Source organism: Bemisia tabaci, chromosome 7, assembly GCF_918797505.1.
Source record: "Bemisia tabaci chromosome 7, PGI_BMITA_v3".
NCBI lineage: Eukaryota > Metazoa > Arthropoda > Insecta > Hemiptera > Aleyrodidae > Bemisia > Bemisia tabaci.
The window spans coordinates 47545766-47569490 of record NC_092799.1 but is presented as its reverse complement, the minus strand read 5'-3'; the positions used below and the strand labels follow the sequence as shown (position 1 = coordinate 47569490).

The 23725-nt window shown below is 34.5% G+C and overlaps 1 protein-coding gene across 1 annotated transcript; it reads right to left on the bottom strand.

The window, feature by feature from the left end:
* Positions 1 to 1140: 1140 nt before the first annotated feature.
* Positions 1141 to 23722, bottom strand: Ube4B (Ubiquitination factor E4B). Its single transcript, XM_019057324.2, has 22 exons — positions 23505 to 23722; positions 21181 to 21316; positions 20017 to 20114; positions 19118 to 19279; positions 18125 to 18292; positions 17116 to 17304; positions 16236 to 16397; positions 15633 to 15827; positions 14856 to 15044; positions 13787 to 13907; positions 12719 to 12858; positions 12075 to 12170; positions 11124 to 11368; positions 10645 to 10880; positions 9883 to 10009; positions 8959 to 9043; positions 7856 to 7968; positions 6325 to 6470; positions 5325 to 5452; positions 4649 to 4823; positions 3118 to 3264; positions 1141 to 2342 (listed from the first exon to the last, which is right to left on the bottom strand). The coding sequence occupies exons 1-22, from the start codon at positions 23526 to 23528 to the stop codon at positions 2278 to 2280; spliced, it is 3147 nt and encodes a 1048-aa protein (XP_018912869.2). The 5' UTR covers positions 23529 to 23722; the 3' UTR covers positions 1141 to 2277.
* Between the last annotated feature and the right edge of the window lie 3 nt (positions 23723 to 23725).

The window sequence follows — 23725 nt, the reverse complement described above, 5'->3', positions numbered from 1 at the left end:
TTCATAATTACTACACTGGGTATATTTGCTACTTTTGAATGGGATATTCTTTTTCTCGAAAGACCCTAAATCACTGCTTAAGAAGTGGAAAGTTCCTTATTCAATCAACCCGCACCACAAGTTCAAATAAGGAATCAAAAAACCATATTTTAAAAAAAAAAAAAATGTTGCGTGCTAAGTGTCTAATGTTGCATAATCCACGATTATGCAGTCTAAAAATCACTAGAAAGTCTTTCTGCTGATATGATGATTTTCCTTCAAATGATTGCAGTGTGATGGATTTATAATTTGACAATTTGCGAAAAGCGTTCTCAGAGTTTAACTGCTAATTTTCATACAATTCTGAATGGCCATAAATTTGAATACATCACCGAATAACCATTTTTTTCTACTGCATTGTAGTGTATGTTACTCATTTTTGAAATAATGGATGGATTTTTACCAAGACTGATTATCTTTTTGACAAGAATAGGAGAATTATCATGGAGGCTACATGGTAGAGAAGAGAATTTGAAAGAATGAAAATACTCTTCCATCGATTAAAGTATTCATATTACTTAACAATTCACTCTTAGTCATTGGCAAGAAATGAGAAGTTTCCACTTCATTATCCGCAAAACATTCATAAACCTTTCTGCATATTAAATAGTATTTGAAAATTTTAGATAAAACTCCAAATAAAATTGAAAATAAAAAATACTACCAGATCAACTAAAACAGAAAAATATCTGAGTTAGGAAAAAAGGATGTCTTCAATTTTGGATATTGACCATCATTTGCACAGAACATGAGTGAATTTCCAAAATAGATTTATGATTTAGGGAGGGGGGGGAGCTGCGCATGGGCTGCCAGCTCGTGGCCGCAAATTACGGAAACGCAGCTGCAAATTTCAAGAGGAATGACTTTTTCTGTTTTCCCTTTTCAACTCTTTAAAAGTCACCTCTTTTAGAACCTAGGGGCGTTAAACTGGTGTTGGTTCAAGGGTGGCAAAATTGTAAATCCGGCCCTAATTAGGATATTATAAGGATATAATTCTTGACCATGTAATCACTTAAAGGCAAAACTTTGGGCATTCGCTTTTCTTTCTTGAAGGTAGTGAGAGAATTCTGAAAGAAAATGGACTTGATACTGCAACAAAAATGCTTTTCAATACTTTATTTTTCTCAACTCCTACTATGAACAAAATATAACACACCAAATTAGATACACTTGACGGTTTACAGCCGAAAGAAAACAATTAATCCTTCGGAGACACTTCATAATCTTAAAATTGAATGAAATACACCTTTACGTCAGGGACTCTTAGGAAAAAAAATAAATCTCGTAATGATGCACAACGATATAAAAGAGAAACTTTTCAGATACTGAGAGAATGATAAAAAAGGTAATGATTTCGAGCCAATTCAAACTCTGAAGTTTTTATTCTTAAGGGAAATTTGGGAGGTCTAATTTCTAGTCCTTGAGTACAATACTAATTATGCAAAATTTGTGACCTTCATCTTCGTAGGCTGTTCATTTTTTTTTGTTGATATACGGTTCGACAAGAATTTGGCTTTTGATTCACCATAAAAAGATTGTTGTTGAGAATTCATTATCCAAAAATGCTTTCACCTAGCAATGAATAACTTTAAAAATATCAATTTAGATGTCAATGCATAATGGAATTGGAATAAAACTAAGGGAGCTGATAGAGCTCACAAAATCCTGCTTAGGTACCTGGTTTGGTCATCAATAATCACAAATTTCTTAATTTTAAGGAAAGTAAACATTAATATCACCGTTATGCACTTTCATGCTGATGGTACCTATTTTGTTGATCGCACTCATTTACAAACACAAAAAATGATCAAAATGTTATTTACAGTCTGTTTACCAAACAGTTAAATTAACGATTAGGATTGATTGGAACTCAAAGACACACTACTGGATTTATGAAAAAAAAAAAAAAAAAATTAAAATTTAATGATACCTAATTACACATTTTATATGAAGTCTACAATTGAATTCGATCACAAAAGAATACTCCACATAAAAACTGAATTCCTGATTCAATGAGAAGGAGTAAAATAAAATATTAAGGGTTAGTTTTTAATAACAGTTTTCTTTTTCCTTTTTCTTTTTTAAATCAATATCGTACAAATAAAAAAAAATCAGGTAAAAAATCTTACAAAAGGTTTCATCTTATTATCGATTTAAAAATAGTACAGCTATTTTCACGCACAGCACAAACCACTGTTGGTCTTGCATCCTTACGTTTAATTTAAAAGGGCTTCCAGTTTAAACAGCTGCAGCTTTCTTCTTTTCTCGCTTCCACATTTCAATTCGCTCTTTAAGTTCAGATGCTGAAAACAAGAAAGAGAGAGAGAGAAAAACTTTAGTGATTAAATAAGTGAATAAATTAACACATAGAAAACAGTCATAAAAATACAGAGGCTGGTGGAGTAGAGTTTACGCTAAATGAGGTTGCGCACTTTTAGACTGCAACAAGAGATCCGCCATCTTCATTCTTGCATTCACTTTCCATGCTAGACTGATGTCAAACGATCTTTTGTTGCATTCTATAAGTGTGTAAACTTATTTGGTATGAACTCTAGCGGTGTACATTCGTAACGGTGTCAAAGGACAATATTAAAGTAAAGTAGAGTATATAGTATTAAAGTCATTTTACACCACTAATTGATTTATTCACATGATAAACATTTCGTTTTCAACATCAACTATGAAGAATAATCAATAAACATATCGATCTTTGAACTACAAATGCGTATCTCACTTTGCGGCATTGCAGACTTCTTGTCTTACTATATTTTCAACATGAAATATTGCTGAACATTATTCCTTGAAAACTCCTATGATTGTTTTTCTCTATGAGTAGAATATTTCGTGATGGCCATGATATTGGTTTGGTCTCTTGACTTATGAGCTGCTGATTGTGGGACTGCCTCGAGATCAGAACGTAGCAGGATTTTAAATTCTAAAACGCTTTCTTTTCGATAGCATTTTCTAAAATTGAATCCAAACTGAGATTGATAACATCCATTATGAAATCTTGCAGATATTAAGAAGGAGAAAGACAAAAAGGAGCAAATAATTGTGCTAATTTCTCGTAATGCTCACCAGGTACCAGCATGTCTTCGGAGAGAGGCTGTCTACTGAATGGATCAGTTGACGAGTTGAGCAAGTGGCGAATTATGACCGGTCGATCCATTACTTTTCCGCTAGGCAGCATGACTGGATCCTCCATTAGAGTGTCCATCAAAGGATCTGTCGAGGGAAAACAGAAGAGAATTCTAATATAATTTGCCTGATTTTTGTAAATTTTGTGCTAACGTAAACTGAGTAAAACTCTTTTCAGTTTCGACATCCTTTGCCTATCTTTTAAAGTTTCCTTTTTTTTCTATTTGACCATCATCATCATATCAAAAGAAGAAAAAGAGTTCTGTTTCTCTCCATCCATGAAAAATGAGGCGTCTCGAACCAAACCCAGCAATCTCCATTGCCCCGTCTAGAAATTGTGCAATCATATTCATTTTTTGCAAAGAGCAACCATAGCTTTTAGCTGCTTTCAATGCTTTTCCAAATTTTCTCGCTTGATAACAGAAAATTCACAAGAAAACATGACTATGGAAGCTTTCTCCTTCTTTCAATATTAAAATTGTAATGATTGCACAATTTTTAGACAGGGCAATAAAGATTGCCGGTTTTAGTTCAGGACGCATCAAATTTATCTTGATACATTCATATTTCAAGGCAACAAAAATTTTACAGTTTTAAAAAAAAGCTGCAATTTGATTGGACTTTCACTTAGTTCATTATATAATAAATTCGTACTGTTTTACAGACCCTGCATCAAGATGAAAAGGTATCATCTCATTGATCTCATTGTTATACTTATAGGTTGCAAAAACTTTCATGAGATCAATATTCCAGACATTCTGAAAGGTTCCATTTGATGTGCTCTCCAAAAGAGGTTCCTACTTTCCAAATACATTTTTAAGACCTCTGTATTTTTTACAAGGGTCAAATCATTTTCCTAAAAATTCACACACCTTTTGGCTGAATTTTCTTGAATTTTCGGTAGGGTTATCCTTAATTTTGACTTTTGAAGATTAAAAGCTCCAACTTCTTAGAAAAAGTGATCTTTCAATTAGTAATGAATATGATAAAAGAAATTTAGAATAGTACATAGCCTGAGCTGAAATGGCCTGAATGCCAGGCTATGCAGAAACCTAATTTTCTCCGATCATGTTTCCAGACAATTTTGTGCTCCCGATTCGGTGTTAATGCAGGGCTCTAAGATTCTAAAAGATGGATAATTTTTGCATGTTTTTGTGAAATAAATATAGTTTCTTCCAGAAATTTACTAAAATACCTCTTTTATCTTCTTCCAGTTGGAAGATTTTTAAGAAATGAAACTGACGCGTTAGGTTTCTTGACCATTTTGACTGTCTCGTTGTGTATCATTGAACAGCTTTAAGAAACTGAAAGCTAGGCAGTTAGCACTGATTTTGGTACACTTTCACAGAATGAAAACTGTTTTTCACATGAAGGATTTATTTGAAATTTTCAGTTATCTGACTAAGTTTATTTTTTAAACATTGAGCTCTCAAGCCTGAAGATCTTCTAGAGGCCCAAAAATTGTGCCTACCTCGGAATTCGTCGGGTGCATCGCTGTAGTCTATTTCTCGTTTGTTGTTCTGGATTGCTATTTCAGTGGCTCTTCTAGCTAAGGCACAGAACTTTTCAATTTCAGCTGTTGTTTTAATCAATGCTTTTTCCATCCGACTTCCTGCATCTTCAAACAATTCTAACCTGAATGAGCGCTGTGAAGAAATTGAAAAAAAAATAAAATAGAATAACAGAAATTTGTTGACAAATATTTATCAAGGGTGAAAAAATTATTCAATGGTGAAATCAGTTGAGAGATGCAAATTCACAGTTGGATGCTTATGCTAGATCTTTCGTGTGCAATAAGGATTTCCAATTCAAACACTCGTTCTTTTGTAAAATGTACTGGATGGTGCCAATGATTTCCTCTGAAAGTGACTTTAAAGCTTAAGAAGGCTCATAAAGTTGAGGTTGTGATCAAGAAGCTAACCTGCACTTTCAGAGTGTCCAACTGTCCATCTATATTTTTAATCAAACTATTCTTGTGGAGATAGGAGCAAACACATTGATAGGGCTGCCGCTCTGGACAGTGCTTTACTAGTTTCATAATGGTCAAAATAACAAGTTTTATGTTCATTGGAAGCGTTTACATTTACATTGTAGGCTCTTTAAAGCATTAAAAATTAAATAAAAAACCATAAAACAACAGTTTTTACCTCATCAGCTGCAATGGCTGCTGCAAAAGCTTCACAATCTAAATGAAGATAAATGTCCACTAACTGTCCAAGAAGACGTCGCGGCTCCCAACCATACTTTTCAGGTGATTTTACTTTCAAGTTTTTACCTGAAAATAGGGTGCAAATTGTTAATGGACAATGGTACAAAAATTCAGAGAAGAGCAAAGACACACAGATGAATAAATCGATGTTTACAAGGAGAGACATGCAAAATATCACATTTATGTGTTCAGTATGCCTAAAAATAAAAAAGGCAAACATTTTGAATTTTAAGTAAAGATTACAGAGTAATCTAGCCACTGTGCTGCCCATTCAACAATTTGATGGTGAAACTACAAAGATGCGTATTTCAGTTGCGGTGTATCAAAATCTCCGATCCTATTTTATTTTTGAAGGCATAACCAACCAACATAATGGCTTGAAATTTTCACAGGATATCCTTCATACAGAGAAGAAAAATCACCGAAGTTTCCTAGAAATGATGTTCAATAGTTTTAAATGCGGAAAATGGAGTAAGACAGAAATTCTGCAATGTCGCAAAGCGAGTTATGCATGACTGCAATTTCACCGTTAAATTGTTTTGCATTACCACTGTGATTTTCTACTATTTAAACTTTCAGAGGGGCATTTAGGTTTTGGCATTAGGCACTTGATATAAACTGTGATACTAGAGCCCCATAGGTATTAGAGATGAAAACTCAAGAATGGACTAACTGATAGGGTGCATATTGCAGAACCACAATATGTGTCCTTATCAACATTTTACGGAGAAAATAATGAAGGCATTGAAAATTTCCAAATTCAACTCATGACTTCAAAAATAACAATTTTTACACATTCTTTCACTTGCCCCAAAACTACATTGTTTATCCTGAGAAATTTGTCAACTCTCGGATGTGCAAACAGCGTTCTTCCTTAGCAGCATTGATAGGAATACTAAGATAGAGAAGTGTAAGAATGAAGATGTTTGTCAACTTACATTTAGGACCGCAGAGTTGTTGCAAGTTGAAGTTGAGCATAGCAGAGAGTCGTGTCACAAGTTCTGGCCTTAGAAATGGTTCTTTGATATCTAAAGTTAAATAATGGAACATATCTACCGTCTCTCTAGCCAGAGTTAAATATGATCTGGAAAAAAAAATATTTGAGTGAATGAAAATGAACAAACAAAAGTTATGAGCAGATGAGTTGTCACTCTTTTGAAAATGTTGACAAAAAGGCCTAAGTAAAGACTAAATAAAGCCTAAAGAATCGGACTTAAGTAATGTTTTCCACGGAAATCATTTATTCCTAATAGGACAGTGACTCAGTTGATTTTTGCCAGAGAGGGAATGGCCGCTAAACAGAAAAATTACTCCAGTAATTCTGTTGAAGTTTTTTGTTATTAAAATAATGAATTTGCTAACAACTTCTGATACTTTAGATGAGTAGATTTTGTATATTTCTCATAATTCCTCTTCCAAAGGTGCAAAAACTTCTTGACTATGAGCCAGATGAGGTGCAATCGTTAGCGAGCTAAAATGAGAGGGCCCCAAAACGTTTTTGAAAAAAGAAAGGCTAGAAAATGGAGTCTTGATAATGGAGAGACTGGCGTCAATGTGAAAATCCTGTGTTTATTGCAAAATCGCAGAAATTTGTAAAAATACTGGTAGTACGTCTTATATTTGCCAAAACATAGTACAATGAAAGTAGACTTGGCCGAGGAAGTCTTAGGAGTAGATGCATATTTCACCTGCTACTGTATGGGCAATTAAATAACTTGAATAATTAATCAAGAGATCAATATCAAACATTAAGAGATGGAGATGATATGCTCCTTAATATTCTGGCACACATAGTGGGGAAAAAAATTTAAAAAATAACTAAAAAACCACAATGAGGAGTCTTAATATTACAATTACATCACCTATAATCAGTTTAAATTAATATTGATGTTGCCATGTTGTAAACATAGAGTAGGAAAAAAGGTCATTGCTCAAAGCATTTTGGAAGAAAAGAGAATTTTAGGTTTCCGATTTTACTTTTTTAAAATGTGTTTGACTTGAGTTCAGTCTTCCTAAAAATTATTTCATCAGGGCATTTATTTACTTGTAATGTACTTTATGAGGGACAGCAATGTTCCATTAAAGGAAAAGGGGGACGGGTTGAGTTAATCAACACATAACATCTCCTGTCTCTTCATCAGCACAGAAAACTCCACTTCCAGAACGGAGATAAGTAAATTTGAAATTCAATAATCCGGGTTCCTTTGCAAGCATATTAAAGTCTGAAATTGACAGTAAAACGATTCATCCAGTCATCATTTCAAATTTTTGCCTAGCCTTTACATTCATGTATTAAAGCTCCCTACATTTTGAAGGTTTCCTCCAAATTTCCTGCTTTATGCTTTCCAAGGTTTCTTCTTAATTTGGAATTAGATTCCCTCATTCATCTGTTTTCTCAGTTACTAGGAGTCCTATACTACAATTTATCAACCAACAAAATAGGATGAAGAGGATTTGAAGATGTATTACCTGCATTGTCGCTCATCAGCAGTCAATTGGCGTGTCCTAGTTTGTTGCTGCTCTTTTGGTACTCTAGCCCATGCTTCTTTGTCACCCATTAGTTCTTGCATTTCATGGATTCGCTAAACATCAAAGTGTGCATATTAGACAAGAGAATCAGGAATATATCATGATAGGGGAAAGTACATACTTTGACCAATGTATTAGTCGACTCAATAACTTAGTGATGCGAATGAAAAAATGATTATCATTGATTTGATACAGATGTTTACAAGCATATCAAAAAGAACTGCTGGCAAGTTAGATATATAAGTGAGATAATTAAGAAATTTTTTATGCAAATATGAAAAATATAGCAATTTCAATTCTTTTTAACTTACTATTTTTTTCATTTTCACTGACTTGGATGAGGCTCTTATATCTTCAATGCTGGAGTCATTAATTGATGCCTTGAAAACACACGATAATGTCATAAATCACTCTCATATCATTCATTTTGTCAAATTCCATTGAGCGTTCGCTTTGGTCTTTAGTTAAATGACAGCATTGAAGGCCAAAAATTCTCTCAAAACCCATGAGGGCTATTTGAAAATTGGTACAAAAAAGAAAAAGAGTAGCCCCCAGGGTAGCACTTATGCCCCGTGAGGGCAGGGGGAGGGGGGGATTCGGATTTTTATGCTTCATGTCATCATTAGCCTCCACTAAAAGGCTGATATGGGATTTTCATAGCTCCTGAAATATACTTGACGTCAGTGACAATTCTGTATACTTTACTATTACTTCACATGGAACAAGTGATGGGAGAGGACGAGAGTGATAGGGGCCAAAAAATTAATAAGAAGCTGCTGATGAGGAAAGATAGGAATTTTATTTTTTTTAAAAAAAATTAATAATTAAATAAATAAATAAAAAAAATTAATAATTAAGTAAATAAGTAAAAAAAAAAATTATAATAATTTTACCATGCTTAGGTCAAGGGAAGCACTCATTATAGTACCGTACCACACATATCTCTAACGTATGTAATAGGTACAAATTGACACTACTTAAAAAAAAAAAAAAAAAAAAAAAAAAAAAAAAAAAAAAAATTGAGTATTTTAAACATGTCTTACTTTCAACGACTCTAAACTTTCATCCAGGAGGAAAGTTGTATCATTCATAAGCATATTGACAAATTTCACAAACTGCTTTCCAGATCTGAAAAAAAAAAACATGAGTCCATCTTTCATAAATTCTATTTTATGATATTGCCATGGAGCAGAGGGCCTGTTCAATGCTATTTCCAGCTCTCCATCAATTAAAATCACTCTTCAAACGAAAAATAAAGTTTCAATTATCGTTCCATTAGGGCTACAATTGAGGGGATTGCAAAAAAAAAAACGACCTCCAGCTAAAGAGGTGTTTAGAGAAAAAAAAAACACTTTTTAAGCTTGGTTTTTGTTGTATCCCAAAGATTATGCAAGAAGAAAAGCTATTTTACATGTTTTTGGGTAGCTTGATGTTTTTGGGTTTCGTCGATCTTGCTGCAATTTTTATTTTTCAACAAAATACATAAGATTTAAAAAATTGAGTTATGAGTCGTTTTTTCATCTCGCACGCATCTCATTAATATCTCAGAATACATAAACGTATCTCAGAAATTGAAGAAAATATCATTCAAATGACAACATCATCTATGAAAAATGCACTAAAGTTGGTAGAGACCAATCAAAATGACCTGATGGGGGATTAGGACTTACTTTTTCTCTGTAAAATGAATGAAAATGATTGCCAAATTTTTAGACAGAGCAATGAAGATTGCAGGTTTTGATACTAGGCGCCTTATTTCATTCTTCTTTTTCATTCATTCTTTTTTTTTGCTAAAAATTTCTTCATTCTTCTTTTTCATTCATTCTTTTTTTTTGCTAAAAATTTCTTTCTACATTAAGAGACCACCCTTTGATGTTTTCAGAGGTTTTTACTATTGCAGTTGAATCTCTAAAAGTCATTATGTAATAAAAATGATTACTTTCAGATAATGTGTGGACACAACTCACCCTGATTCTCTGATGATTGCTTGTCGATGAACTGGACTTTCCCACATTCCTTTGAGAATTAAACTAATATGATACCTTATCGTGAATTTGTCGTAAAACTCAGAACTTGATCCTGTTGTTTCTACATCTGTTACAAGAAAAAAAAAAAAATAGATGGTTAAATGACATTAAAAATGAGCTATCCGTTGACTAGTCGCCAGTGAAAATAGAAAAATACACATCCTAATTTGTTCATTCCTTGTCTTTTTCATTTCATTACTTTTTTTAGTTTCCTGTAGGCTGATTCCAGAAACAAAGTATTCACCATTAAAAAAGAAAACAAGGCGGTTTGATATACACCAGAGAAAACTCTCTCTCTTCTTCCTTTTTTCTGTTCCCCTACAGGGACGCAGGGGGTTTCTTCTTGTATTTCTTTTTCTACTTCTCAGAACTTAAATTTTTTCATCTAATAGTGAGCCACTTTTGAGGGCTATGATGGAAACTTGAAACCCTCTCAGATGCTTTGAACTGTTACGAGCAGAACTTTATCCACCTGATACCACCCTTTGAGCTGGTTCTTTACAGGCTCCTATACCATCTGTTCATTTTATGTGGTGCAAAAAGCTCATCATAGCTGTCATCATCTTTAAATCATCTGTTTACCTCTGTTTAAGAACTACTTGGTATCGTGGCAAGAGCTTATGAATACCATTTTAACTCAGTACATTTCACAGAGAAAAAACGGAGGAAGCAAAACGGAATACAGAGAGTTCATCGACCTACCAGTATAAAATTTCATCAGGAAAGAAGGTAAGTGCCGCTCTGAAACCGGGTGAGCCATGATTCGATTGTATAGTGTTTCTGTGTGCGCTAGGAATCCAGGATTAACAACGAAAAGGACTTCGATTATTTTTGCAACGAGATATGGATTTTTTATTGCGTGCGGTGCACAAACAATCACTAAGAGCCAAGTTATCATTCCGTCTTCCATTGATTCTAAAACCAGATTTGGCATGTACCTGAAAAGAAAGCATAAACGTACCATGAAAAACTGACTTCCGTAAAATAGTAGTTAAAACTGAGATACTGATTTTTGGCCGATCAAAAGCTGATTTATCGGTTTGGTATAATTCTAAACGCCTGAAACTTCTAAAATGCAGGTTTAACTGGAGAAGATAATTAGAGGGCGACTGAAAGTTGGGCAAAGAGGGCACACTGAGTTGGATCAAATCATTCTTATGAAATGAGAAAAAATAACTTACTGAAGTAAGAAGAGCAAGAACTCCGCAATATCCTCCACATACCACTCCGGCAGGGCTGCGAAGAGGGCAGGAGGTTCTGAGGAGGGCAAAGGAAGCACAGGAATTGGACATGGGGACGTTGGCGGTTGTTCTGTTAAGACGCAAAGTAAGAACTCAGCTACAGTTGTGTAGAATCCTATACACCTCCGCATTAAAATCGGATCCAGCAAGCCAGCATCAGCACATGCTTTACTTCTCGATAATCGCTGAAAGTTTCAGAAAAAAATAGATCATTCAGATGGCTACAAAATCTAATCTCATGCAAAAGAAGGATTCTTCATTAGAGAGATAGAAAAAAAGGGGGGAAACAGAATGAAGAGAATTTTCAACGACAGTGTAATTTTCAGATGTTCATGACCAATCAACATTTGTTATGAATAAATAAAGCCAGGATTGTCATTATTTCTTCACTTCCAAATTCCCTGACTTTTTTTTGCTTTGTCTGGACTCCAAAATTACCTGACCTTTAATAAAAACCTCCACTTGGATTTTTGATTTCTATCAATTACACTGACTGACTTTTGCTACACTATAGACAAAATATCTCTACTTCTATAGATTCGAATAAAATAAAAAAGCATTTGGAAGTTGTTTGCATTTCTCCGATGGCACTGGTAGAAGTTACTGAGCGGACTCCCTGACTTTACCTGAGAATTCTCTGACTTTTCTGAGTCACTGTAAATTCCCTAACTTTCTCAACCGCTGGTACCCTGAAAAGCTCTTAAGAGGAACACCTTAAAAACAACCTCCATGGTTTTTACATAAAAATGTCAAGTTCTTCACAGATATTAAAGAGATCAGATTGTACATTTTGCTGTTCAAACATATTTTAACCTAAAGGAACAGGATAAAATAATGTACATTATCTTTATGGGAGGTTCAGGAAAAAATAGAGCGTCCAAAAAGTATTACCTTTATATGCTGTTTCCAACGTTTTATTAACTCTTTGTTTCTTGAAGCAAAAGGCATATTGCGCCACTGACTTTCATTTCCTTGCATCTCATCAACCTGCAGAAAAAAATTGAATTTGAGGGGAAACAATTTCAAACTGGAGTTTTTGTATGTTCTTTTGAGTGAGAAAATAGAACTCTCTGTGTCTCCAAGTTGAGTATGTACTAAATGAGTTGACAGCCTCGACCGGAGGAGACGAAAGATCTGCCAGATTTCATCATGATGTGTCAATGCAAAAATGAGGACAGCAGATCTTCTGTTGCCTGTATAGAACAGTCAATTGATTCGGCAGGATAGTCGTACCTCAAAACTTGCTGCTGATAAGGCTAGTTCACAAAGACACGAGGACAAAAGCATTTGAAGGCCATATGTATAATAATTGTTACCTCTGATTTCCATACTATAAGGCATTGAATTTCCAGTGAATTCTATGTCCAAATGTTGTAATTTTAAAATCATTTTTGGAAATGTTTTATATTCCTTCTCAAGTTTCATAAACAGATTTTTTTGGACTTACTACAGGTCAACTCTAACACCAGTGGATATATAGGTTAACAACAGAAAAGTTGAGGCAAATAGGGTAAAAAGAAGAATTAACTACTTACAAGTTTTTGCACATCCCTAAGAGCACGAATTCGGCGTTGATATTTTTGAATTGTTGGCAGTAAGGCTATATGATGACAATGAAGTGTTAAAAACCAGCACTGGGTGGGGAATTTCGCTTCTTTGAAACATTCCTTCTTGTCTGTCGAGAAAAGATCAAAGCAAAGATTAGGCATCACATCAATGGCCACAATGTTTTTCATTTGCTACTGCTAATAGTCTTTGGTTTATCACTTCGATGGACATGAAAATGGATATATTTAGAAGAAGTCTATTTGTGTTGGATTCTCCACATATGGAAACTTTTTTTCAACAACAACGCATGCTAAAAATAATCATATTTTTTTGTTTCAAAAGTTTAACATTTTGTAGGTTGCCAAACTTTGCCCCAGCTACAAGGTGAACTATGTTATCTGGGTCTGAGATACAGTATCCTCATGGGAATACTTAAAACAATTGTTCTACAGTAGTCTTTATGGCTAGTCTAACGAGTAAATTCTAATTCTTCCGCAGAGTTTCTGCTTGGTTCATTGAGCTTAAATGATACTTTTGTTAGTAGAGATCATATGATAAAAGATTCTAGTGACAGGGTAAACACTAAAATCAATATTATTAGGGAGCACTTAGGATATTTGAACTCTAATTCAAACTAACATCAATTAAGTGCATTCACTATTAAAAGGTTCTAGTATGTATTCCTCACAGTACCATAGAACATGCCTTTTACTTCACTTCAGCGCCTGCCGGCAAAACAGCTATGAGAACGATAGTTGTACTTCCTATGGGACATGTTACAGTGCTACCAGTTCTCAAGGCATGAAATGTAACGCACTCTGATAAGTACAACTGATACAAAGAAATTGGCGTCATGCTTCAATCATTTAGCCTCTAACTGCACATCGCTGCTTATTGACTCATGTGGTAAAAATGTGTCGATGACTAAACAAGACAAAGGGTAAAAGTGCTTGTTGTCTAGCTCCTAGGAGAACTAAAAACGACAGTAGGCTGCATTTAGTAAGAGTCTTGAGAGAGATGTCTTTAAAAGTACTGATAAAATATAAAATACTTACCTAGACTTTCCACCCAATCAGCAACTTCTTGGGACGTCAATTTCAGGCGAGTGTCATTTTTTATTGAGACTAAGGACGATTCTTGGAACGGGTAGTAAGGATCGATTTTATCTAACTTAACCTGTCCAAAAAATAAAAAATAAAATTAGGTGTTTGGTGTTTTTGAAACATCAAAATCTTGGTGGAGAAGATGAGACAGATCACTGCCTGTTTTAACTCAAAATGAATCCTAGAAAAAATGATGAAATCCTAGAACTCTAGACTACAAATGCAAATTACACAGAAAAAATTCTCCAAGGTTTTATAAAATTTTTACTAGGTAGACGATTACACAGGAAAAATCTTTCATACATCTTACACCAGTTTTATCCCTTCATTGTCATTCATCCGTTTTATGATCTCTTCTATTGATGTTTCAAGGGCAAAAATTCTCTCATATGCATTTTCCAAAATTAAAATTAATCCCTCTGCTACTGAGGGCAACATCTTTTTTAGCACTCTTAGTGCACTGAAACGCAGATTTAGAGATTGAGATTGCAGTGCATTCATTTTGGAATACTTAGGGTTTAATGTAAACTTGATTAAGAGACAGATTCTAATTCATAGCCTTGCAATTTTTTCTTGCTTTTGCCTTGCGAGTCTATTTTGGGAGGTCACACCATTGTCCCCCATTTTTCAAGAGATTCCCAGATGAATACTTTTGGAGTGGAGTTAAAAAATGGCACTGAAGTTTTCCATCACATGAGGTTTTTTTGCAAGTTCAAAATTTTCCTAAAAAACTTGCGTTTCTTAGAGAATTCAAGACTCGTTAAGAACTACAAGAAATGAAATTGGGGTAATTTCTCTCTTCCACAGAGATTTCATCGATGTTTTACTTTGACTGAGAAACTTGTGGCACAACTTTGAAGTTAGAATGTTAAAATTTGGAGATGGATATTTGTGCTAAAATAAAAAATGTCCAGTATAATATGCAGGCAAAATATTTGTGGAAAGTAAAAATCCTTTGTAGGAAAAACATCGTGGAAAACTAACTAAAATTAAAAAAAGGTTTTGATCTTTGAAGAAATACCTTAATAGCTAATGCTTGCATAATGGAAAGGAGGTTCAACATGAAGCCGTCACTGGCTACCGCTCGCTTCTCAACATGAATTTGCGATCGTTTCTCATTGTTCAGAAGCAGAGCTGAAATGTACTTTAAAAGAGGTTCTCTAGAGGCAGGATTCACGAGCATGTTGTGGAAGATTTTATGAAGTAAAGTCTGTGGAAAAAAATTACATAAAATTAGAGCGTTTAATGGGACAAACAACTATGCAAATAATGAAACTTTTGAACTTATAAATTAAATCACTTCAATACAAGTCCCGGAGCAAATTTTTTTTAAGACTGCAGAGGACACGCTGAAAGTTTTTACCATCAACTCACAGGCCAGAAATATAGATTTGATGGTATAAATCAGAATTAGTCTTGATTTTAACTCCCTATTTACAAGAAAATCCAGAGTGAACAAGTCAAAGTAGCCACTAAAAATGACCTTTCAGTCCTCGCATCCCTATTACACTAGAAACAGGGTCTACAAAGCTCTTCCTCTCACTTACAGTGAATAGTTTTAAAAATTTGACCGGGAGACAGAGCCGTTTTTTTTTTTTTATATAAGAGAAAGGTTTGGCAGACTTATGCAGAAAATTTTAATCTTTTTTTATGAGTATAGATATAGAAGTGGCTTCAAACAGCATCAAGAGTGCTCACAAGTTACCTTTATTCCAGCCAGCTAAACAGTAATATCTAGCACAAAAGATCATTGGAGAGAGCAACTATCAACTGATATATAAACAACTGGAAGACTTACTCGGGTTGAGTCTAACTCTCTTTGAAGACCGAAGTTCAATGTTCTGTCCGTAACACTGTTATTGCTGAAAAATTTGTCAGCAACGCTGGGATCATCTTCCGCAAAAATAGAGACTGATAAAAATGGACCCATGAAAGATGTAACAGCTATTTCTCGTCCAGCACCGTTTGTGCATGGTTCCGGTAAAAATTGTATCTTGAAAAAGAGAGAACGCACTTTAGTGACAAAAACTCACAAATTAAACATACTTCCACATGGGGCATCATTACCTTCGTATTTCATTTTATTAGTAAGAATTCCTAGTGGTTGCACGGTTGTAAAGATTTACTGAATAAAATTTCACAGATTTTTTTGAAATGGAACATTTTTCAGATTGATATAGAAAATTTAGAGAGAATTTGCGTCATTCTTGCTTTAGAAGGTGAAAGTATAGTAGAACGTAGAACGATTTTAAGGCCTGCATTTTATAGCCTATTATGTATTTTCAGGATGGAACAAATATGGATGCTACAGTTGACTCTCAACTCGTCTGGTGAATTTAATTTCATATGGATGTAAAATTTAGCTTTGGCATGTAGTACAAAAATTCAGCGTTTCAATTACCTGTTCAGTGATAAGGTTACAAACAGGGCGAGCTTTGTCTGCTGGTCCTCCTCGCAAATCCGTAAGCTCCAACAGGGCAAGTAATGGCTTCCGATGGGCATTGCCAACCATATTTGCACCGTACATTCGCCGGTGAAGACTTTGAAGAATAGGGCTGAACACCTTCACAAAAGTAGAAATGAGGCGTGGTCAAAGGGTTGAATAAAACTTTAAAAACAGACTTGACATGAAAAACTCGAATAAAAAGTTGTGATTCTTTCATAAGATGTTGTCAGAAGGTTCAACAGTCTCTGCTTACAAGACCACCATATTTTACCACTCATTTTTAAAAATAAAACAAATTAAATAAAATAAGTAGTCAAAATTAAAAGTTTTGTTATTATCAGACGATGAAAACAATAATGATACAAAAAAGTATAATACAGCAAGGTGATAGGAAGAAAAAATCGGTAGTTACACACTTTATGGAATCTGAGCTATATGGTGCTATTTCTCAAAAGTCTGAAATAAAACAATTGGACTTCAGTGAGTCTAACTATACATTGGCTACGTCTGAAAAATAATAGCACTTCTACGGACATTTAGCAAATAATTTCCATTTTTGTTCAAGAAAAACCATGCATTATTTAGAATTAAATTCTTGATTAGAGAAAACGAACTTTTTTGGGAGCATGAACTGATTATATGTACCTTCTTCTTACTAAATTTGTAAAAACACCTCTGTAATTATGGGCAATAAGCTCATACATTTACGACTTTCTACAGTATGAACAAGACCAGAATATTCCAGTAAGCAGAAAATTTTTTTGCTACGTTTCTTGGTAGAAAAAGGTTTAAAGGATAAATTTTAAGTCATAACGCTTGAATTTAAGATACATACCTCAGCAAAAGCTTCTGGATTTTGATACGTAAGTAACATGAGCTCATGACAAAAGCCGAATTGGTCGTGCATCGACTCAACAGGTAGGCAGTCCCCCATTGAGCCAGAGAGAAGGAGGTTAGCATACTGAACACATTGTTTTCTCAGTTCTGCACAACAATTACTCACTGCATGCCAGCTTGCCACTCGCTAGTTACGAAAGACAAAGAGAGAGAACATACAAAATGCTATAATTGATATATCACTGATACATAGAGCTTTGGGGCCATTCAGAAAAAATGTAACATTCTACGGAAGGAAGTGGGTCTGAGCCTAAATTACACGTTTATTACAGGGAGGTAGGAGGCGCTCACAGCTGTGTTACCTAATGCTCAAATAGGCGCTGAAGTGGTAATTTATCATCAAAAATTCATCACAAAATAACAGCTTGAGGAGAAGGGGTTGAACGGAGCGTTACTTTCATGGGGCATAATTAAGCCTGTGTTGCAGATGTTTTACAAAGGAAGGGGGGGGGGGAGGCAGCTAAAAATTCGATTTTCAGCGATAAATATTTTATGGATGGCCCCTTCATTTATTTTATAGGATAGATATCACTAGGAGGCAGGAACTTGCTCTTGAGACACACTTGTGAGGGAGCTAAGCAAGTTTCAGTTAATCTGTTATCATCTGTTTTGCCTTCAAACGGTCATATCCGATTTACGAGCACTCATAGTTCTGTGTAAATTTAATGTAATCTTGAGAGTAGAAAAAAAACTAAGCCAAAGACTATGACCTACATAGATAGAAGGCATTTACTTTGAAAACGGAAAAAAGATTTAAAACACTATCACTGCTGCATCAACATAAAACGAAAGGAATTTCAAGAGGCAATGGAGTTGTACTCTTAGAATTTGCAATCTCCTGATGGTTAAAAGATCTTTAAATCATACAGCTGATGCAATTTTCAAGAAAGGGTTTTTTTTGTCATTTATTGACACGCAGCTGTCAAAAAATTCAATAAAATTAATACCTTTGAAAGTTTTTGCTCTTCTCCGTGAATATTAGAGAAACATTGAACTATGTAGCTAAGAGCTTTTGTTGGGCCGCTTAAATCACGTTCTTTGCTACCTTCTGATGAAACAGAGGGTTCAGTTGATACAAGGCAGACTGCTTCCATCATACACTGGTTAATGAAATCCTGAAAAAAAGAAGGTTTTTATTCAGTGAAAATGTTTAGGCAACTTATACTTCTCACCTGTAATTTCAATGTTTCCAGAGCAGTAATTTTCCATGTTCAAAATGGAACAAGGCGAACTGAATGAATTAGGTTATCAACATTTATGGAGAACTTTTGATTCCCCACTTACCCATCACCATTAAAAAGCCCAATCTTTGCATGGAGATACACAATCTGGGATTTGTTATAGAAGTGAGTCCCGTCCACACCTATAACCCTTTTCCCTTACTTGATGGGATTTTTAACTTTTCAATTCGAAAATTAAAACTTCTTTACAGAAAATATTGCAATATTTCATCAAAATTGGAAATCTTGAATTAAGACTTGAAAAACTATCACATAGCTTATGCCAACTTTACATTAAATTTAAATAACAAAAATAAAATATTGAGCAAGTTACTCTCTATATTCTATAAAAATTGGGTTTCTTTGATGTACAAAAGTTGACCGTTACAGCCTCAGCATTTGAGGGCACAAATGGCAAGCAATGCTCTCCATATTTCTACAACCAGTGTAAATACATATTTTTTGACTTCACCATGAGACAGAGCATACTATGTCTAGCTCAAACAGACATTTTTTTGGATTATCGACAAGCTTCCTCAGCACCGAAGTGCAATTATCTCACATTGTTCTTTACAACAAGCCTTTTGCTTGATTCCATGACCTTCATTTGGCATTTGTTTCCCTCAATTGCTCCAATTAATTTTTTGTAGTAAAAAGATTATCACTGCCCTTGAATTGGCAACTAAAATATACAAGTGAATAAATGCAGAGAAAACTTACTTGAACATCCAATGGTGCATCTTTGGACTCTTTGGCAAAATTTGCACTATTAGGTAGGTAGCGGCAGTCAGCGTCGGCCTCTCCTTCTTCTAGACGTATGCTTAAAACTCGGCAAATGACTTTCCTCAAAAGGTCATTGTTAGTTTCAATCATCACAGAGGTCTGAAATGAGGAGAAGGACAAGTTCAATCAGTTAAATTGACTAAACCATCTAGAAAAATAATTTTTTAACTGAACTTGGGAATTCCAGGCTATTATTGTGGCATTTTAAGGTTTCCTATCCAATTTTATTTTTTTTTAGAGCTAACTAATTTCTTGGCTTGATATTTTCACAAAACATTTTTCATGAGGAAAATGAAAATCTTGGAGGCTTGCAAGAAATTACGTTAATGAGTTTCCCCGTTGAAAAATAAAATACACATCTTTTTCTACTTTGGCTGTGATATTCTTTGAGAGCCTAAAGTATAACAATGAATAACGAATGCGATTAAAGAATTGCATATGCTTGTATTACGTTACGTTGTTTCTCCCATGATCCAGAGCACATGTATTTTAACAACGACCAAACTGAAAATTAATTATACAGCAGGAAAAGATAAGAGGGAACTCAATTTTAGAGGTGTTTTGTTGTACAATTAAAAACAGAAAAAGTAAGAGCAACTTACTTTATTACGGCACAAGATGTGCGACTACCATAAAAGCCCTTACAAAGCTTGAGAATTTCAATGGGGGGGTCTTATAGGACCTACAAGTATGAATTATTTTTTAAAATAAGAAAATTTCCATTAGCAAGCCACAAGCTCACAGAACACCTGTTTGTATTTATGAATTTTTGAACAGGGGGAAAAAAAGCCACTGTACAACTCTTGAAAGAACAAGGATTAAGGGAAATAATTTACCTCTTCAACTTTCTCATCAACTTCCATGGATTCATCTTTTGGGTTTATTTTGGGGCATAAGTTTTTATCTTCCAACTCCATTGGAGAAACATCACAACCTGAAAAATTAATAAAAATTCATACAAGATAACAGGATAGTATGGAGACAGTAAATAAAAGCGATGATGAGAAGAGCAGAAAATGCTGACAGGTATTCTCTTGGCCTAAACTTCAAGATCAAGACTGTCAAAACTTGAAATTTTCTGATTCTTTGTCATTTAAGTAAAGATGTAAGTTAAATTGAGGGGCTTGGAGGACAAGGCGCATTAGTGCAGTTTTTGAAAAAATTGAGATATTAATGATTTCAACTGAAACTAATCTTAAAATATTCTCTGTGAAAAATTTGCTTCCAAATTCCAATTTTTAAACATCAAAAAGTCAGCTTGAACTTTCTTTCCGCCATAAGGATCCATGTAATTTCAAAACTTCGAACATGTATTTCTCGAAAGAGTAAAAACTGCACTTATGCGTCTTGTCATCCAAGCCCCTCAATTAGTGACCAACTTGACAAGAGCAATAAGTTGGGAGTATATTTCACTGCTGGAATTTTCCTTGTACATAAGTTAGTTCTAATTAGGGATTGACTTTTCTTTCAATGAAAAATGAGGGAGCTCAAGGCAATTCCAAAGTTCTTTAAGTCAATTGGCCCAGATTGCTCATATCTGGAACTATGTCTAGTGCTAAATGGTCAATATTGTGTTGTTTGAATCATGTATTTAAAAGGCAGCTAATTTACCCCTGACAGCTTAGCTTTTCATCAATTTCATCAACATTTGAGAGAATTTCTTGTAAATTTTGAACATTTTAATAGAGAATGCTGAATCTTTGTTTTTCTTCTCCTTTTTATCACATTCTTTTTCTTCTTTTTGGTACCATTCTCCTCTTTGTGCTGTTAAGAGTGTTTTTAAAATATAAAATACGTAAAAAAATTAATGATGTATATCAAAAAATTAAATCTTCACCCAATAACTTGATTTATTTGATCCCTAAGAGAAAAATTTGGTTGTGTTGATAAATTATTTTTGAGATTGAGAGACTTCAACCACAATGTCCTCAGTGAATAGTCTGATCAATGAACTCAAACATTGAGCTATACAAGTAGCTCAAGAAATTGATTAAACTCACTTTCTGGTTTGTTCCGCACTGCAAAAAACTGAGATGAGGTTGGAGATAACAGCTCAGGCGTGATAGGAACCTCTACGGTCCGAGTTGAGGACTGAGGTTCGAAGGATCCCAATCTAGCCAGGCGCTTGCGCCGAATCTTGAAAAGAAAAATAGGATGTATTAGATAAGTTGATGAAGTTATTCTTTGAAAAGACAAAATTCGGTTTGTAGGAAAAGCCTGAGACTAGAAATGTGGCATTGAAATTCTGAACATTGACGACCACTTGATAGCTTCTGTTTCATCTCTTTGTTTAACAAGGTCTATAAGATACAAAAGTTTGGACTTGTGCCAAGGAGGAGGAAAAAGTGTATTGACTGGGAAGCAAAGCAACATTTAGAGATATAAATACATGACTAATGATTGATCAATGTCCTTACATAATAGAGGACTGTAAATTTGAGTCTGCACAAAACCATCATTTCAAAGGTCGTTAAACTAGTGGAGTGAGTTTGGTGTAGGTACATAAATGAGCTTTATTTCCTACCACACCAAGACACCAACAACGTAGTCAGTTGCCAGGTTGTGCAAAGAGATGATTATATTTAACATGGGTTAAAATGGGAGAAAAAAAAGCTTACTTTTTAGCAGCATCTGGCAATTATGGAGATAGAACAGTCTGTATAGAAAATACATTTTTTGAACACAATTTCAGAGTTTCAGATTTTTCCTGATCTTTTATAATTTTGGAGAAAAAATTGAAAATTTTCTAATATTAATTAGCTGTGTATAATTATAAATTATATAAAAAATTATATATTCATGCTGGCAAAACATCAGTAGGTATACCTAACATTTTGCGCAATAGCTAAATTTCCTAAAAACAGATCTGCCTAATTGGTCTTTCAAAGAGTAAGTAGCCAGTTACTGTAAGAGAGTGGATTAATTCTTTTCCACTAAATTCTGAACAATTTAAAAAATTGATGGGCAGTAAGAGAACATCTGATAATCACAGTAAATAATGAGATGTGAGCCAACCATGAAAAAAAAGTTCAAAAATTGGATTCAATCCTTTCTCTCCTTAAAAAGATTCTTTAACATAATCGCAAAACTTAATGCAGCAACAATCCTGAGAGGTAAGCAGAAGTCATATCTGATGAAATTTCAAACTTGTTTCGTTATTAAATTGTTACGACATTGAGTTTCCATTCGTTGATCGCTCTTAGATTCAGCAAACATTCTGACCTCTTTTAGATATCTGTTGAATCGGAGCTCTGGTCTGCATAGTTTTATGTAGAGGATCCTGCAAGCTTACTGAATACAAGAGACTTCCTCTATATTTTGGAGGAACATCAAAGAGAACTTTTCCCAATAACGATGAGAAGAAAATTCCCTAAAAAGGAAGAATAACTGGGTACTATCAAGCCTTTGGTGAACAAAAGTTAATATGATCATTTTGGAGAACTTATAAAGAGAGTCAGAAAAGGATTGAATACATGGGAATAACAAGAACTTGTATGAAGGAAAATCATCCATTTCCTGCCCAAAATACTTCCTCAGATTACAAATCGGTGAAAAGTTTGACGTGGAACTCGTGTCCAAGTCAAAATAAATATAGAAGGGTTCTGAACAAAGCCAGGTCTGATGAGGTGTTTCGGATAAAGATTGCAGAATATTAAATTGGAGACCTCTGAATGATCATGCATCTCCGAATTGAATGCTGTAAGCTTTGAGGACTTGGTAAACTAGGTAACGGAGAAAAGGATGCTGAGGTCACATCAAGAATTTCGGCGAATGTTCTTGTTTTCTGTCAAGTAGATTACCCTCTATACTTGAGAGAGATTTTTAGGGCCATCCCTGATCCCAAACTAGAGTTGACGGAGCAAGAGAAATTATAACTCGATTTGATACAGGTGTTTTGGGAGAAAGGTGAAAATGTGAAAATTTTCAAAAAAACTTTCATTAGGGAAAAGAGTGGAGATGATCGGAAAGAGCCTCAAGTAAACAAGAGCCGCTGTGCATTTAGTGATGTCCATTGTTCCATTAGTGATACAAAGGACAAAGGAAAGGTTCAAAAAATTTGATGTGTCACTAAACTCTAACTTGAACAAACCCATACATAACCCCACTAAAAAACAGAGAGCTTAAGTTGAAATTATTAAATCTTTTTGTGGAAAGATAACATAGGAAAAGTATTTGTAAGTAGATTTCTTGAAGATAATTTGCCAAAATAGTTAATTAATGGAAAACGAGTGAGGTGATGTGAAAGTGAGTCAAAATTTATCAGATTCTTCTCAGTGGCTAATGATAAAAACAAAGCACAGTTCCAGGCAAAAGAATTATTTACCTCCTCTGGATTTGGATCACTCATCTTCGACTTGATTACTGCAGCCACATTCCTTCTAATTTAAGATTCAATAATCAAAATTAAGAATGGATTAGGTAACAGATCAGCACATAATCGAAATTCTTCGTAATCACAAACACAAAATAAACCACACAGAGCAAAGCGAAGGGTTTATGAACTAGCAACCCCTTCTCCTCTCTCCCTACTCCTCAGTCGTGAGA